General features: G+C 45.4%; 2 protein-coding genes across 2 annotated transcripts; one reads left to right on the top strand and one right to left on the bottom strand.

The window, feature by feature from the left end:
- Positions 1–504: 504 nt before the first annotated feature.
- PLPBP (pyridoxal phosphate binding protein) lies at positions 505–8,431 on the top strand. Its single transcript, XM_089537951.1, has 8 exons — positions 505–789; positions 2,580–2,687; positions 2,924–2,959; positions 3,876–3,951; positions 4,556–4,690; positions 5,068–5,210; positions 5,327–5,425; positions 6,256–8,431. Exons 1-8 carry the CDS (start codon positions 691–693, stop codon positions 6,376–6,378), a joined length of 819 nt encoding a protein of 272 aa, XP_089394077.1. The 5' UTR covers positions 505–690; the 3' UTR covers positions 6,379–8,431.
- Positions 8,432–10,778: 2,347 nt separating this feature from the next.
- LOC149306817 (28S rRNA (cytosine-C(5))-methyltransferase-like) lies at positions 10,779–13,336 on the bottom strand. The gene has a single exon (XM_089538598.1). The coding sequence runs from the start codon at positions 13,323–13,325 to the stop codon at positions 11,889–11,891; it is 1,437 nt and encodes a 478-aa protein (XP_089394724.1). The 5' UTR covers positions 13,326–13,336; the 3' UTR covers positions 10,779–11,888.
- Between the last annotated feature and the right edge of the window lie 3,329 nt (positions 13,337–16,665).

Here is a 16,665-nt window from a genome sequence, read left to right as displayed (position 1 = left end):
ATAGGAAACCATCCTATATTCCAAGAGTGAATGCATTTGGAGTCTAACCCTCCAAAAGGATCTGAGGATATGAATGCTACTGCCATTACAACTAAAGTACATCTTATGTAGTTGTATTTAGGAAAGACAGGTCCAAAACACACTGAAATAATCCAGTTTGAGACCACTTTAACAGCCCTGGCTCAGTGCTAGGGAATCCTGGAAACTAGTTTTGTGAGGCATTTAGCCTTCTCTGTCACAGAGCTCTGAAAACTACAACTCCCAGGATTCCCTAGCACTGAGCCAGGGCAATTAAAGCAGTCTCAAAATTAGATTCTTCCTGCAGTGTGTTTTGGACCTGTGTCTGTGTTAAAGGGCAGCTCTGGTGGTGCCCTAACAAAACTACACTTCCCATAATCCTTAGCAGTTCAAGCCAGAATGGATCAACTTCTGTAGTGGGCTTGTTTGCCTTTCTGCGCATGCGCCTTCGAGGGTTCAGTCCGGACCTCCCCAAGATGGCGGGCGGGCGGACCCCAAAGTGGCGGCTTAACCCCGCCTCCTTGCTTTGTTCCGCTTTCTCATTGGAGGGAAGAGCTCCTTTGCTAGCGGCGATTGGCTGCCCGGGGAGCAGCTCCGTGTGTGGCGGAAGCTGGGAGAGAGAACGTGAGAGAAAAGAGGCCGGGGCCGTGATTGGAGGCGGCCTGGCTGGGGATGTGGAGGAGAGCCGGGATGGCTGCCGGCGAAGGCCTGGGACCGGCGCTGAGGGCGGTGAGGGAGCAGCTCCAGCAGGCGGCCGCCAGGAGGCCCCAGGTAGGCCTTAGGCCCCGGAGGGTGGGCTCCCAGGGCTGGGAAGGGTTTGGCACACTCTCTCAGCCTCAGGGAAGGCGAAGGGAGAACTGCGGCTTTGTAATCCGCCTTGATCCCTTCGGGGAAAGGCGGGGTACAAATATGTTGTTGTTGTTATTATTATTACTACTACTATTATTATTAAACCCCCTAATCTTGCCAAACATCCTTTATATTGCAGGCTTTAAAGGGTGGATTTCAGACCTGGGTTGTTGTGATGGTTGTTGTTTGTTTGTTGTTGTTGTTATGTTTATTTATCCATTGAATTCTATAGCATAATGTGTATATTGTATTTTAAAAGCTGTGAGTTGGGAATTCGCAGCCTGCCTCCTTTCTTGTTCGCCCACATCTGTGTCGCTTAGGTCCAAAAGCACACTGCAGAAATAATCCAGTTTGACACCGGTTTAACTAGCCCTGCCTCAGTGCTAGGGGATTCTGGGAAGACTTATCCGTGTGAAAGGGATCTGGGAGCCCAAGGAGAGCACAAGTTGAATTTGAGTCGACAGTGTGATACGGCAGCAAAAAAGGCCAATGCGATTCTAGGCTGTGTCAATGGAAGTATAGTGTCTGGAGATCCAGGGAAGTAATAGTGCCACTATATTCTGCTTTGGTCAGGCCCCACCTGGAATACTGTGTCCAGTTCTGGGCACCACAATTCAAAAAGGACATTGAGAAACTGGAGCCATGTGTCCAAAGGAGGGCGACTAAAATGGTGAAGGGTCTGGAAACCATGAAGCCCTATGAGGAAGGACTCAGGGAGCTGGGGATGTTTAGCCTGGAGAAGAGAAGGTTAAGAGGTGATATGATAGCCCTGTTTAAATATTTGAAGGGATGTCATATTGAGGAGGGAGCAAGCTTGTTTTCTGATGCTCCAGAGACTAGGACCCAGAGCAGTGGATGCAAAAGAGATTCCAATTCAATATTAGGAGGAACTTCTTGACAGAAAGGGCTGTTGGACAGTGAAAGACATTCCTTCAGAGAGTGTTGGAGTCTCCTTCTTTGGAGGTCTTTAAACAGAGGCTGGATGGCCATCTGTTGAGGTTGCTTTGACAGAGAGTTCCTGCATGGCAGAAGGGGGTTGGATGCATGGCCCTTGCGGTCTCTTCCAAATCTACAATTCTGTTTCATAGCTGCCTTTCCAAGGATTTATCTTTTCTCTGATATTTTGGCTGTACTCTGCATCCTGGTTTATGACTGAGCTTAGACATCTCTGATTATTTGGGAGTCTTCTTCATCCATTTTTGCTTTCTCCATGTCGAACTGCAACCCGGCTTTTGCACTTCCTTTGTTGACTTTCCTCAAGAGTCGTTTCAAGTCTGTTATTGGTTGCTGACAGTATCATCTGTATATTTTACATTGTCGATAAATCGTTGACGTTCCTTCCTCCAGTTTCACGTCTCCTTCCTCTTAATCTAACCCCACTTTCTAGATGATATGTTCTACATATAAATTAAACTGATAGGATGATAAAACGCAGCATTGTTTGACCTTCTTGCCAATGGGAAACCTTTCTGATTCTCCATATTCAGTCCTCTTGTCCTGAGTATCAGTTGTGCATCAATACTGTCAAATGTTGTGCCACATCCATTTAATTTAGAGAGGACCATTCTCACACATGTGAACTTAACATCTTCATTCAGTGATCTGGATTTGGGGTGGAAATCCAAGCAACGTGAAGTCTTTTTCTGTGCGCCAGTTTTCAATGCATGTGTGAACCCTTCCACTTACTCTTCTTTCCTTCTTTGCCAATGCAGAGCTTGCCTGCCATTCAGCCGCGACTTGTAGCTGTCAGTAAAACGAAACCTGCTGAAATGGTCATTGAAGCCTACAATCATGGGCAACGCAGTTTCGGAGAAAACTATGTGAGTATTCTGCCTTTCCTTCTTCATTTTAGACTTCATGGTGAGAAAGAAGTGTGGGCTGAGTTCGCTCCTAACATTTAGCGAACTCTTGCATAACCACTTACCAGGAATTAGTCAATTAATGTTAAACAGGATACTTTTCATGTACTCTGACCCATAAGTTGCAATGGGCCTCAATCAAAGCAGGTAAACAACATCTTAGCAAAAGTTAAATCCTATGTCTTAATTTTCCGTAGGTCCAAGAATTACTAGAAAAGGCATCAGACTCAAGAGTAAGTACGCCTGGATTTCAGCTTTTAAAATTATCAAATCAAGTTATTAAAAACATTGTGAAATATTTTTTCAGACTTGTTGGGCTTAGTTATGGAATTTGTCCCAGCAGCCAGCTATTAATAAACATGGTACATATGTATGGATGAGGAGCCCCAGGTGAGATTCATGCCTGCCTTAGGGTTGTTTGGTTATAGCAATAGCAGCTTCATTTCTATACTGCTTCATACCACACTAAGCAGTCTCATAGCAGTTTACAACTGTAAGCTAATTGCCCCCGATTTGTACTTCTCCAAAACTGGACTGCCTCTGTTTTCACCAAGACTGCTGATGAACACTGTCAGTTAAATGCTTAATACAGGGGTAGACAACCGGCGGCCCGCGGGCCGGATGCGGCCCGGCGAGGCCTTGGGACCGGCCCCAGCCCAGTCCTGCCACCGATTGCCACCGCGGCCTTTGGGGGGCAATTGTCTATAGAAGCCTCAGAAACATGCATTTATATTAACATTTTTTAAAAAATCAGCAAATTTTTTCGCGTGTCCTCCATTTTTTAAAAAAAGTGTCTTCCATTTGAAAATTTTGTCCTACATTTGTCCTGGTTTATTTATATATTTAAATTTTTTAACAAATTATTTAATTATTTATTTTTTGGCTTCGGCCCCCCAGTTGTCTGAGGGACAGCAACCCGGCCCCCGGCTCAAAAAGATTGCCTACCCCTGGCTTAATAAGACCTTATTGTGTCTAGTTTCCCCCTCAGTTTTCCAGCTGCATGTTTTGTTGTAGTTGCACATTTTGTGCCAACTGTGTATTTTAAAAAACCTCAATGCAGATACCTAAGTAAAATAATCTTTCATGTGAAAATGCAGTCTGAATTGCATCAGATCCCAAAATTGATTCACTCTTTATTCCTTTCTTCAGATTCTCTCTTCATGCCCGGACATTAAATGGCATTTCATAGGCCATCTGCAGAAAAACAATGTCAACAAACTGATAGGTAACTGTAACTGATTTGCTGCTGATTGGAAGGGACAGCCCATAAACTGTTTGTGTAACTGCCTAGAAGGAGTAGCTCTGGCACATGCAAATTGTGATGTTTTGAATCAAGTTTTGTTGCCCAGCATAAAACACAAAATGCCAGTGAGATGCATTTGACTCTTATAAGGGTCAAAAAGTCTTGTAGATCAGTCTGTTGCCCATAGGCAAGACTGTTCCTTTAAACAACTACAAATTGCCAGCTGTCTCCCTTCACCAATGTAAGAAGTTCTTTGTTGTGAGTGGGTTATCTGACCTATTAATATGGCAAAGGGGGTACTTGACTACTAGGAAATGCAATTTAATTTTAGCTCAGTGATAGAGTGCATTCTTTGCATGCTGTAGTTTAGTTCTAGATTCAGGCTGCATCTGCACTGCAGAATTAATGTATTTTGACACCGCTTTGAATGCCATGGTTCAATGCTATGGAATCCTGGGATTTGTAGTTTGTTGAATTAGCCCATATTAGTGTAGCCCCTAGGCAAGTGCCCTCTTCACAGTTGTGGGCGGGCCAGATTCATGTGAAGACTTACCATTGTTAAGATCCTGTTTTCATGTGTTTTTAGGGGTACCAAACCTGTTTATGCTGGAAACAGTGGATTCCCTAAAACTGGCAGACAGAGTGAATGCTTCTTGGCAGAAGAAGGGATCTTTGGAGAAGCTAAAAATCATGGTACAAATAAACACTAGTGGGGAAGACAGTAAGTAAACTCCATGTTATTCACATGTGCACATATGCACCTCTTTTTATGGGTGCAGGCAGTTTTAGACTTAGGAAATGTATTTTTACTCCAAAAGGCAGTGACCCAGAAAAAAATGGCCTCTCCTGGGCCTAAAAGTGGGGCAACATTTCCCTCCCACCCCAGGGAATTGTGGGGTATTTGGGTCCAAAAATTAAACAAGGAAGGAAGGCTTGCACAGGAGCCACAAGGGTGTCTAGAAGGTCCTCACGTTTGATGCCATAGTGATGGGACAGGAGGAGGTCCTTACATTGGGTAGAGATAGGGATAAATGGAAGCCCTCATAGTAAGCCATTATAAACATGGAATAAATAAACTAATAAGCTTCTCTTTGAAAGGTAAGCATGGACTGCCACCAGGGGAAACAGTGACAACTGTGGCACACATCCTCCAGAAGTGTCCCAGCCTGGAATTTGTGGGCTTGATGACAATTGGCAGCTTTGGGCATGACCTTAGCAAGGGGCCCAACCCTGACTTCCAGGTATGTCTGCTTTTAGGATGTGGCAAAAAGGATAGGGATTATTCTAGCTAAAGTTTGCCTTTTAAATAAAAAGGGAACAGAATTCAGCTGTATTTTTTTTGTCTCTCTCTTTCCAGATGTTGATAGCGTTGCGTCAGGAGGTGTGTGACAAGCTCAACATCCCCACTGAAAATGTTGAGCTGAGCATGGGAATGTCCACAGACTTCCAGCATGCAGTAAGTTGGCTTTGCTTTTTGGCACTGCTTATTACAGCAGCTTTTTTCCTTTCTATTTCTTTTTGCCCTCCCTGCTTAAAACAGCATAAAAATCAGGCCTGGGTCACTGTGACCCTTCAGATGTTCTGTCTCTCAGCAACATTCACCGTTGGGCCTTCTGTTGGTTTTGCTAGCTAGTTACCCACCCTTGATCTAGATGCATAGATCTTTTGTTTGGGCAAATTTTTGCATCTTCCCTACTTTACATAGGCACTTTTGTTTTCTGTGTGTTTGCATACATGCACATGTTCCACCCTTGCTGCCATTATCCTTTAAAATTTACTTGAAGATCTACCTCTTCTCCCTTCTTTTCATTGTTTGTATCCTTCCTTTGCCCTCACATATAGAGGAGGGCCTCTCCTAAATATCTTAGACCTCTAATGATAGAGATCTTATCTTTTCTCGTGACATTTTGTCTTTTTCTGGAGTCCAGGTTTTCAGGCAAGGCTTGTTGCTTTTCAAAAAGATTACTTCACAGCCACTAGAGGGCTGACAATAAACATTTATTCAACTTCTATGAACGAATGCACAGTTTGATCAGGCAGTTTCTACAAGTGCTGTATATGTAGTCCACAGATGCAGGGGAGAATCCTTTGAGGAAGTCTGATGCTATTCCATTTAACACAGGTGATAATTGAGGTCTTTCAGACCGAAGTCCCTGGCATGTGAATAGAGTAATCCGATGAACTGCCCCAGTTTTTATTGGCCAAAGTAAAATATTGGTTGGGAGCACTGCACTAACTTGAAGATAACAGTTCCCATATCTGCCTTTTGCTTTTCCTCCTATACAGATTGAAGTTGGATCCACAAATGTTAGAATTGGAAGCACTATCTTTGGAGAGCGGGATTATTCCAACAAAGCCCCAAGGGAGATTAAGGACAAACTGGAGAATTTGACAGTGCAAGAGCATTAACTGAGAAGGCCCAAGAGATTTCCTCAACTAAGGGAATCTATTCTGATGGACCTTACTATGCACTTGACTTTCCCTTTGTATGGACAGCTGTGGGGCACTATCAGGTAACCAGAGGATGTCACAGACACTTCGTCACCTGTAATTTTATTCTTGTGTGTCCATAGAGATTGAATTTTTTTTAAAACCAGCAAATGAACACCTGTGATTAACAAGTGACTTTTGGTACCGTAGCTACCGTGACTTTAGATAGCTATACCAGATAACCAGCTGACTTAAGCCCTACTAGGTTTGGGCATGAAACATTTTCAGCCATAGCCATTGTGCATTGATAATTGAAGACATGTTTTATTCTAGTTTATCTTCCCGAGGCAAACATCCCTCTTTGCAGGGATACCTTGGGGTCATCCTCCATTGTTCATACCCCATGAATGCTTCCTTGATGAACAGCTGTTTTGCTGTGTGTAAACAGGAGCAGTTTTGCAGTGGTCTCTCCTAGATCCTTAAGACATTCAGTGTGGGTGGCTTGTAGCGTGGTACACTCAGGAAAGATGGGCAAGGATCCACCTGCAAGCATAAACTAATGGTTGTCTTTGAGACATTGATCTGGAAACCGATTAGGATGAATCCATTCTCTGAAGACACAAACACTAATCACTGGCTACATATCACATTCTTTTTTTGCGCTATAAAAATCCCACCCCCTCCCTAATGAAAACAAAACACTTGCGTAAATTGATGGTTGGAAGTTTCTGTCTCCGCCGCTGACTTGCTGTGTAATCTTGGCCAAGTCACTTAACCATGCTGTGCCTGCATCCCCTCTATGAGAAATGGGGTTGACCTACCTCACGTGGCAAACTCAGAGGTTGCCATGCATGGAAAGTTCTTTAAAATGCCTCCTTGCTACCATCAGAGGAAATGCAGCGACTGCAGAGAGGCAGCCTTGGAGAGAAGGCCAAACAATATCTTAACAGCCCAAAGTGATTTGCACACTTGTCTGCATGTGCATGTGTGAGAGAAAGAGATGGGGCAGCTGGAGTGGCATGTGTGCACATGGCATGTATGCAAAAATCCCATGTTATTAGTCAGCTCCTAATTTTAAAAGCAAAGCCATTATCATCGTCGTAGAGACAGGATCCCAAATGGCAAAGCGTTGCAAGAAGTTGAATTCCAACTGTACATATTGCTCTGCCATCTTTAAAGAAATCATGTTAAACCAGCCATGATTCTGCCTTCACAGATATATCATCCAGGTATCCATCCTCCCTCTGCAGCACCCCCAGTCAGTGACAATGTTTACAGTGGAGTCTGTTTTGTATCTTAATATGTTGACAATCTACTTCTACTGCTGCTATAAATGACTTTAGACCCTCATAAAAATAGCCCTCCTTCCTTTACCCAACCTGCTCGCTTTTCCCCACACAGAAAAAGCTTCCAGCATTTGTGTGTCTTTGCGTTCATCTAGGTAGCTCAGTTGTAAGGAAGAAACCATAGTTCACTGGTGTAAAATAGTGATTCTCAGACTTTGGTCTTCTGACATTTGGAAAGTCAGCTCTCAGAATCCCTGAATTTTAGCCCTGTTGGCTGTTGCTCTGGGGAAGTTAAAATCCCTAAACCTGTCAAGGGCCACTAATTTAGAAATCATTGCTGATTCATGTCTGTTCCCAGGTTCAGTCCCTGACATCTCTGGCAAAAAGGCTCGGGTAAGAGGTGATGGGAATGATTTCTGCCTAGACTTTGGAACGCTTTACTGGGCCAGATGGACAAATAGTCTGACTTGGTATCAGGCAGCTTTCTGTGTCCCTAGATGTGGGAGTCACTTTGTTTTCCATCCCCTGTGGATACAACTCTGGATGCATTTGCAAAGAACACATACCGCCCAGTAATAGTGTCCCACCATGTAGCTGCAGTGCTAAGCACAGTCCCAACTGCTCTCTCCCTGAGCTCCACAGTGCAGTGTTTTCATTGTGTGTGAAGAATAAAACCAGTTGTGGATCAAAATGCCGTACCATCTGTGCCACTTAGTAAGCTATTAAAGATGTTTTCTTTTCCTGAACCTGATGTTGTGACTTGCTTACAAGAGGAAAGAATGGAGACTATGGGCTTTATGGGCTTGCATTTGGCTGCTCAAGTTGTCTTGCCGTGTCATAGCACAAGAAGATCTTGTTCTAGAGAGCTTCTGGGTGTCTTTGCAAAATATGTAGCTGTTTTATAAACGGTGCTCTTTGACCACCCTCCTTGAGCTGGGCTCTGAAACTACTTTTGTACTGGAAAAACATAATAAATCTTGCAACAAGGCTTACTTAACACGCAGAAAGACTGAGCAAGAGGGCAAGGAAGCAAAGGTCCAGAGATGCTGGTGGCCAGCCATAGGCTTTGGCAGGGAGCACCCTAGAGAGAAGGAAGGTGGCATAGGAAATAAGAAGGAAATGGTATACTATCAGAAGTACTTGCTGAGTTGAAATCAGTGTCAGACCTACACAGTTGTTACCATGTGCCTTCAAGTCATTTTCCAACTTATGGTGATCTTAAGGCGAACCTAGCATGACGTTTTCTTGGCAAGATTTATTCAGAGGAGGTTTACCATTGCCTTCCCGAAGCTGAAAGACTGTTACTTGTCAAAGGTCATCTAGTGGATTTCCATGGCCCAGTGGAGATTCAAACCCTGGTCTCCAGAGTCGTAGTCCAACTCTCAAACCACTATGCCATGCAGGCTTAGACATGCAGCTTGAAATCAATTTGTTCAGGATTAATTGATTACCCCTATTGTGTTGGGGAAAAAATAACAATCCTTATAAATTATTTTAATCATTAGATGCAAACAATAGGTTTGCTTAATGTTTCTCATTTATTTGTCACTAGCCATCTTAATGTTTTGCTGAAGCTATAAATGGATTAATTAACAAAGCAGGCTAGTGAACAAAGTGTGTTAGGTTTAGTTTCAGGAAGCAGCTAATCCACAGACAAAGCAGGCACTAGATAGCAGATTTTCCTAGCTTTCTGAATAGTATAGATTTTTTATCTGCAAAAGGGTGTAGCTTTGTGAATGTCCTGCACAAGAGAAATGGGAGCTGAGCAAAAAGTTGACACCGTAAGTTTGTACAGAACACAAGTAAAGGCAGCGTCTTCCTGTTGCTTCCTAAACAATCCCTTTCATAATTTAAACAAGGGCTCTGTTTTTCTTAGCCGTCACTGTGACTTTGACACACATCCTTTTGGTAAGAATGTCTTGTTCCAGCCTTTTAATGTGGACAGCCAGAGGGCAAGCACAATTAGATGCCTTTTTAAAACACTGAACATCAGAAAACAAACATTAATCATCTTACTCTGGCAATCCAACTTTGAAAGCAACGTCTTCCAAATGGCAAAAGTAAAGCCCTAGCCAATTTGCTAGGGGCTTAAAAATAAGGTCTGCAGATGCTTCATATTTGTGAGTTCCCCATGCTCTTAAAAGGCAGGATCTTCACTATAAAAGTCCCCTATAAGCTAACACATCAGAGCCTGGCCATAGGATGCAGTAGGATTTGTAGACAGGGTGCTCTATTAACTAGCTCCAGATAAGAGCTGGGCAACACTAGCCCTCCAGACGTCTTTAGACCGTAATTCACCATTTGCTTGGTTCAGCAACTAGAATAGTGGTTCCCAAATGTTGGTGCTCCAAATGTTTTGGACTTCAACTCCCAGAAGCTCCAGCCAGCTTGGCCAAGAGTCAGGAATTCTGGGAATTGAAGTCCCAACCATCTAGAGGACTAAAAGTTTGGGAACCACTTAACTAGAACATTCATCCCAGTTACATTACTTAAATGAGCAACAGAACAAAAGATGCATAGCAACCACTGCTTTATTCCTCTTCCTGGATCATAGTTCTTCACTGGTGACTGGTGAGGAAAACCAAGAGGGACTTGGCTCAGTAAACCTTTATTCTGTCTCTCAATGTTAGTTGTTTATCTATATCTATCTATCTATCTAAGAGGCACTAGCAGTTTATAAAACAAAGCTGGAGTGGATGGTAGGCCACACAGTCCAGCCCTGTTCAATGGAGGACATCCAGGGATGCAGTCAGCATTCTGCTCATAGAGGAAATCCAGTGCTACATCATCCCTTCTGAATGTTTGTAAGAGCTCAAAGCAAGTTTCTAGCCCTCATGTTGGTTATGTGTAAGTGTTTGAGCTGTTTATAGCCAGGGTTTCAGCATTATACCTAGCTCTTTGCTTGATGAAACCAGAACAAATCAAGCACATAACTATGCTGACTGGCTTAGCTGCCATAACTGTACATCCTTTGCAAAGTTCCTCTTCTTTTTACAGAAGGAGGATCACAGTACAGTGGCATTTTGATTTTGGTTTAGTATCTGCAACACTGGTGTAGGTTATTCCATCACATGCCACACTTATCCCCACGTGTCCTTAATTTTTATTTGTACACTTTATACATGTAGTACACAAAAATACCACAGCAGTGTAAAATACAGAAATCCCAACCACAAAATTAGAAGTTTAAAAGGGGGCATTCACAAAAGCCTTGCTGGTAGCAAAAAACATACATGGCATACTGGAGGTTTCTCACAAGAAGAAAAATCTAGGCTATTAATCTTTGGTAATAGTAAACTATGGTAAGGGATTATGGGAGCTTCAGTCCAAAGTATACCTGGCAGTTGAGGAAAACTGCATTACCAGAGCATTTTATTATAATAACCCTGTAATTATTATCTTTAGCATATGACAGAAAACCCACAGGCATCTGTCAAAAATCCAACTGAGTTTAACTGTTATGGGGAGCTGTTGTTACCAGCCCTAGCCTGTACAGCCAATGATGATGCATGATAGGAGCTGCAGTCCAGCATGGCAAATGGTGAGGGGTTCTGCAAGTTGTAGTTCAAAAGATCTAGAAGGCACCAGGCTGCCTTTGAACATAACTATTTGGAAGTACCACATGGGTCACCATGATGGGCTTCACCAGCGGATAGGCCTACATGTCTAAGGCCTTAAATGGTGACTTTAACAAATAAATCACTTGTATTCCTCTGTCCCTAGAGAGGAAGTAAATATTGGGATAGGAAGGAAGCTAGTCTTGATTCTGTGTGTGAGCCATGGCTGTTAAAGCAGTGCCAAACTGCAATGCACAAGCAGCCTAGGCCCAAGGCCTTTCTGTGATAGTTGAACCTGATAGGAAACCCAAGGCCCTCCAGACATTCCTGGACCTCAGTTGCTACCAGCCCAAGCCAATATGGCTCATTGGAAAGGATGATGGGAATAGCGGTATTCAAAGACATAGCTGTGTTAGTCTACAGAATCAGTTCGTAACACCTTTGAGGCTAACTGAAAGAAACTTGACAACATGAGCTTTCGTAGACTTCAGTCTATTTCCTCAGATGCATAGTAGTTCATCCACACTGCAGCAGTCGCATCACCTTGGCGAGATGTTATTGTAGACTTCTATCTACTTCCTCAGGTGCACAGTAGTTCATCCATGCTGCAGCAGCAGCAGCATTGCCTTGGAGAGATGTTGCTTGCTCAATGGAGCCTCTGTTTCTTCCTCCTCCTCTTCTTCTTGCCATCAGGATTAGGGTTGCTTGTTCCTCCTTCACTGCCACCCTCGGGTAGCAATGGCGGGACGCTCTCCTTGTCTCCCACGTGCCGCCTTTCTAGCACCGCCACGAAGAACCCGTTTGTCAGTGTTTCTTTCGGCGACGCTCTGAGGCAGCACTTGGCGCCTGGGAAAACATCTACGCCGCGAGGGGACCACGAAGGGAGGGCGTCCACCAGCTGGAAGTCCTTTCCCCGCTGCTCCAGGACGTCCCTCACCACCTCTTCGTTCTCCTCTTGGTGGACGGAGCAGGTGGAGTAGACCAAGCGGCGCAAGGCAGGGAACTTCAAGGCGTGGAGAAGCATCTTCCGCTGGAAACCGGACAGAGCCTGCAATCGCGCAGAGAGAGCGTCTTGCGCCGTCGTCTCCGCTTCGTCCTCCTCAAACGGCTGCCGCCCTGCCATGCCGGAGCCGCTGCAGGAAGGATCCAGAAGGATGTACTGGACGCGGTTGTATTTGGCGTCGCAGGGGTCCGTCGTCAGGAAGTCAAGGTGCGCCAACTCGTGGCAGGCGACCCCGGCCCGGACCAACATGGTGCTGAGGGTGGCCAGGCGCTTGGCGTCGCGGTCGAAGGCGAAGAGGCGGCCCTTGTTCTTCATGATGGCGGCCAAGTGGCTGGTCTTGTTTCCGGGGGCCGCGCAGGCGTCGATGACGTGGGACCCCGGCGGAGGGTCGAGGAGGAAGGCCGGGAGGCAGCTGGCCTTGTCTTGGAGGATGAGGTGCCCGGCTTGGTAGAGCTGGTCCAAATGGAGGTCTGTCTGCGGAGGGAAGGCCAGCAAATCGGGGAAGAAGGGGTCCAGGAGGAACCTCTTCCCCTCCGCCAAGGCCTTGGCGTCCCCTTTCCCTTGGTAAGCGTTGCCCTGGCGCTTGAAGTAGTCCACAGCGTCCTCGACACGTGTCTTGAGGGCATTCACACGTGCGTAGCGAGGCAAAAGGAGGTTCGCAGGAGCCGCTGCTGCCAAGAGGTCCTGGTTGTTGCTCACCTTCTTCTGGACCTTGAGGCGGGCCAGCTCGGCCTGGAGGCGGGCGCGGTGCTTGTGGAGCAGGGAGCCCGCTCCGCCTCGGAGGCCCTTCCCGAAGAGAAGCTCGTAAACCAAGACGCGGGCCAGCGCTGGAGAGAGGCGCCGCTCCTTCTTCTTCTCGGCCTGGAGCAGCCCAGAGGCGGCCATGAGCTTCTCCAGCACCGGACCGTAGCGCAGCGTCTCCGAGACCAAGGCGTACAGCAGGCGGACGTTGGGGAAGCCGCTCCCGTAGACCAGGCTCTTCAGGGAGCCCTCGCGCCGCTCCAGGGCGGACAAAATGGCGGCGGCGGCGCTGTACAGGACGCGGCCACCGCAGCCTCGCTTCTCCTTCTTCTCCCTCATGGCGGCTTCTTCGCCGGTTCTCAGGCAGCGCTGGCACCGCAGGGCGCATGCGCACTCATGGCGGCGAGGCCCGCGCATGCGCAGAGACCCCTATCGGCTGAGGAAGCCTTCCTTTGCACTCTGGGCTTTGTAGTTTGAGAATAAGGCGTTTGGAATTCTCAACCTTGGGTCTCAGGCCTCCATGGACTACAAAGCCCAGACTGCCACAAGAGGCAGCCCGAGAATTCACAGCGGCTGAGGGAAAGCTCTTCTGGACCTCCCGTTGCACTCTGGGATTTGTAGGCGTTTGGAATTCTCAGACATAGAACCCTGAGGCCTCACTGGACTACAAAACCCAGAGTGCCACAAGAGGCAGCTAGAGCAGCCACAGAGGAACAGCAACACTATCCTCCACATTACCTTAACACGCTGTTATGGTGCTGCTATTCCGCTTTAACTGTCCTGGCTGCCTCCTGTTGCATTCTGGGATTTGCAGTTTAAGAATAAAAGGCGTTTGGAATTCTCAGCCATAGAGAGGCCTTAGGCCCCTCACTGGACTACAAAACCCAGAATGCAACAGGAGGCAGCCAGACCAGTCAAAGTGGAATAGCAGCACTATGAGAGGGTAGTTGGCTATATAAGGAAGTAGGGGACAATCCAGATCCACCAAACAGACCCAGGAGCAGCTGTGTTGGCCATATTGCAAAGGGCAAGAAGACCCAAAATCCACACAATGTATCCAAAAATCCATATACAGGGGTAACAAGAACATTCCACATCCATGAACCATACCCAGGGGAATCCATGCTGGCCATATAGCAAAGTATAAGAACATCCCAAATCCACAAAACATGTCTAGGATACAAAACATATCACAAGGTACAAGAGCACTTCAAATCCCCAAACATAGGTACAAAATGTATCTAGGAGTTGCAAAGTACAAGGACTTCCCAAATCCACCAAACCTATTTGGGAGAAGTGTGTCGGCAAATACAAGTACTGTACATCCTAAATCTACAAAATATATCCAAGGGTAACCAAACTGGGCATGTAACAAAGTGCAAGAACATCCCAAATCTGCCAAACATAGCTAGGGTTTACAAGGTAGAAGAAATGCACAAAACATATCCAGGGATAGCGGTGTTGGCCAAATAGCGAAGCACAAGAACATCCCAAACCCACAAACCAGTGATCTCTTTACTCAGCCAAATGCATAAAATACATGTTGCAAGCTTTTTGAAGCCGCTTTATACATCAGCTTTATAAGTATTAGTTAATATCAGGGGGAAAGCTATACCAAGAGCTTCATCTTCTGACATCTAGGTTTTTACATGCAGGAACTTTTGTAGCCTTTCAGAGTATTTTCCAAGCGGTGTTGCTTTGAGAAACGTCAAGCCCTTTTGATAATTGCGAGCCCAACGTTGTTATTACAGTGCCGGGTAATAAGTCACCTTTCTGTTTGCCTTTGCTGGAGAAGGCTTCCAAAGGATTGGAGTCAGTGTTTATCTGGGAATGGGTTGAGAGAGGTTGGAAGGAGTTGAAAGGAACCTGGACTACACAGATCTCAAGCCCTTTGGGAAGCAGTGTTTGAACTGTAATCCTCAGCCAGGGCTGGGCTGGGGAGGTTTCACATTTCGGTCCTCTTTGGATCTGCGGAGCCAAAGTGTTTGGAGAGGTGAGTGGCCAGGAAATGGCGGAGGCACCGTTTGAATGGTAATAGCAGACGCATTCTGGAGGGACCATTGACCAGCATCCTCTAGGATGTTGCAAAAGCCATCCTGTTTGGCTTGCAGAGAAGGCCGCCACTGTATTCTGGAAAGAGAAAAGGGCAGGGATGTGTTAATGGTGGCTCTGATAGTGTTTAGAATGGCTGGAAGGAAGGGATGGGAGAAGATCCGTAGTCTTTCTTTTTTAGCGCACTGAACTGAGTCATTGGGCATAGTCTATTTGAAGAGTGCGCTACTCAAACCTGGGCACTGGAGTCAAGTCTATATTATCTTGAGATTTTCAGCTATCTCAGACACAAGCAGTTAGCCAGTTCTTATGATGCACAGATTAAAAATATGATACAGTCTGGAGGGGAAGAGGATGACAATTTCGATGTACATTAGTTGAGCATGAGAGCCAGCATGGCGTAGTGTTTGGGGTGTTGGACTATGACTATGGAGACCAGGGTTCAATTCCCAGCTTGGCTATAAAACCCATTTGGGTTGCCTTGGGCAAGTTGCATGCTCAGTGTCAGGGGAAGGCAATGGCAAACCTCCTCTGAACTAATATTGCCAGGAAAGCTCCTTGATATTGATAGGTTCACGTTAGGGTTGTCATAAGTTAGAAATGACTTGAAGTCACACAACTGAAGAGCATCTTCATAAAAGTGGATGGAGCTTCTTTGTCCAGAATCAATAAGCAATCATTAGCAGCAGAAACCAAACAGTTAAGCACCACATTCAGAACCAGAGGCTTTCCCTAATAATGTAAAGACGAAAACAAAAATGCTGAATCCATCTTTATAACAAAACTACGTACTAACTTGGCTTGGGTCTAGTTAACCAACCAGAGACTTTAAAAGTCTGAACAGTCTTGCATCTTGGCAAACCTGTTAGTTTCCACCAGAACCCAGATGAAATATACCCTCCGACATTTCAAGGATGAAGACTGGGATGTGTCGCCAAGTAACATCAGAGTGCGGTCAAGATGGAAAAAATTAATAATGGCGAAGAACATCCAAGCTGGGAGAAACTACAGAAATTTGTGTCTGTCTGAGCCTACTGGGTAGAGAAGGGTTCGACTCCCAGTTTGGCCATGAAATCTACTGGGCAAGTCACACTCTCTCAGCCTCAGGGGAAGGCAATGGCAAACCTCCTCTGAACAAATCTTGCCATTTTGGACATGGGACCCAAGTCCAAACCCTAAATTAATTTATGTTTCATATGCACGTTATGAGCCTAGCCTGAAGGTTATTTTATATACAGTATTTTTTAAAATGCTTTTGTGCAGCTTATGCACAGCGAAGCATCTGAAAGCAAACGTATCACTGGAGTACTTTGGATTTTGGGATTCTGGACAAGGGAGACTCAATCATTATGCTATGAATTGGCATGAGTGACTATTCTGTAGATGGCAGCACAGCAGAAAGAATAGGAATGAAGGGAGAAGGTAAAGGGTCTGGCTGGCATTAAAGGAATTTGTGTAAAATGGCAGGAACAGAAATATTGGCTGGCATCTGGATAGTTACCATATAGATTTACAACCTCATGAATTTTTCCACTTTATATTTATGTCCATAGTATCATAAATGCCCTGAAACACATGTCAAACACCAGACACCAGGACCAAGGGATAAAGTGGAATGGGGCAATGA

The sequence above is a fragment of the Sceloporus occidentalis genome, unplaced genomic scaffold, assembly GCF_023333645.1.
Source record: "Sceloporus occidentalis isolate IW3139 unplaced genomic scaffold, rSceOcc1.0.p SCAF_9, whole genome shotgun sequence".
NCBI lineage: Eukaryota > Metazoa > Chordata > Lepidosauria > Squamata > Phrynosomatidae > Sceloporus > Sceloporus occidentalis.
The sequence above is the reverse complement of the archived record's forward strand: the minus strand, read 5'-3'. Positions and strand labels throughout refer to the sequence as shown.

Coding starts and splice junctions, on each gene's coding strand:
- LOC149306817 (XM_089538598.1), bottom strand. CDS start 13,325: ATGAGGGAGAAGAAGGAGAAGCGAGGCTGCGGTGGCCGCGTCCTGTAC.
- PLPBP (XM_089537951.1), top strand. CDS start 691: ATGTGGAGGAGAGCCGGGATGGCTGCCGGCGAAGGCCTGGGACCGGCG. Junction 2,960..3,875: donor AAAAGGCATCAGACTCAAGA/GTAAGTACGCCT, acceptor TCCTTTCTTCAG/ATTCTCTCTTCATGCCCGGA. Junction 5,426..6,255: donor CCACAGACTTCCAGCATGCA/GTAAGTTGGCTT, acceptor CCTCCTATACAG/ATTGAAGTTGGATCCACAAA.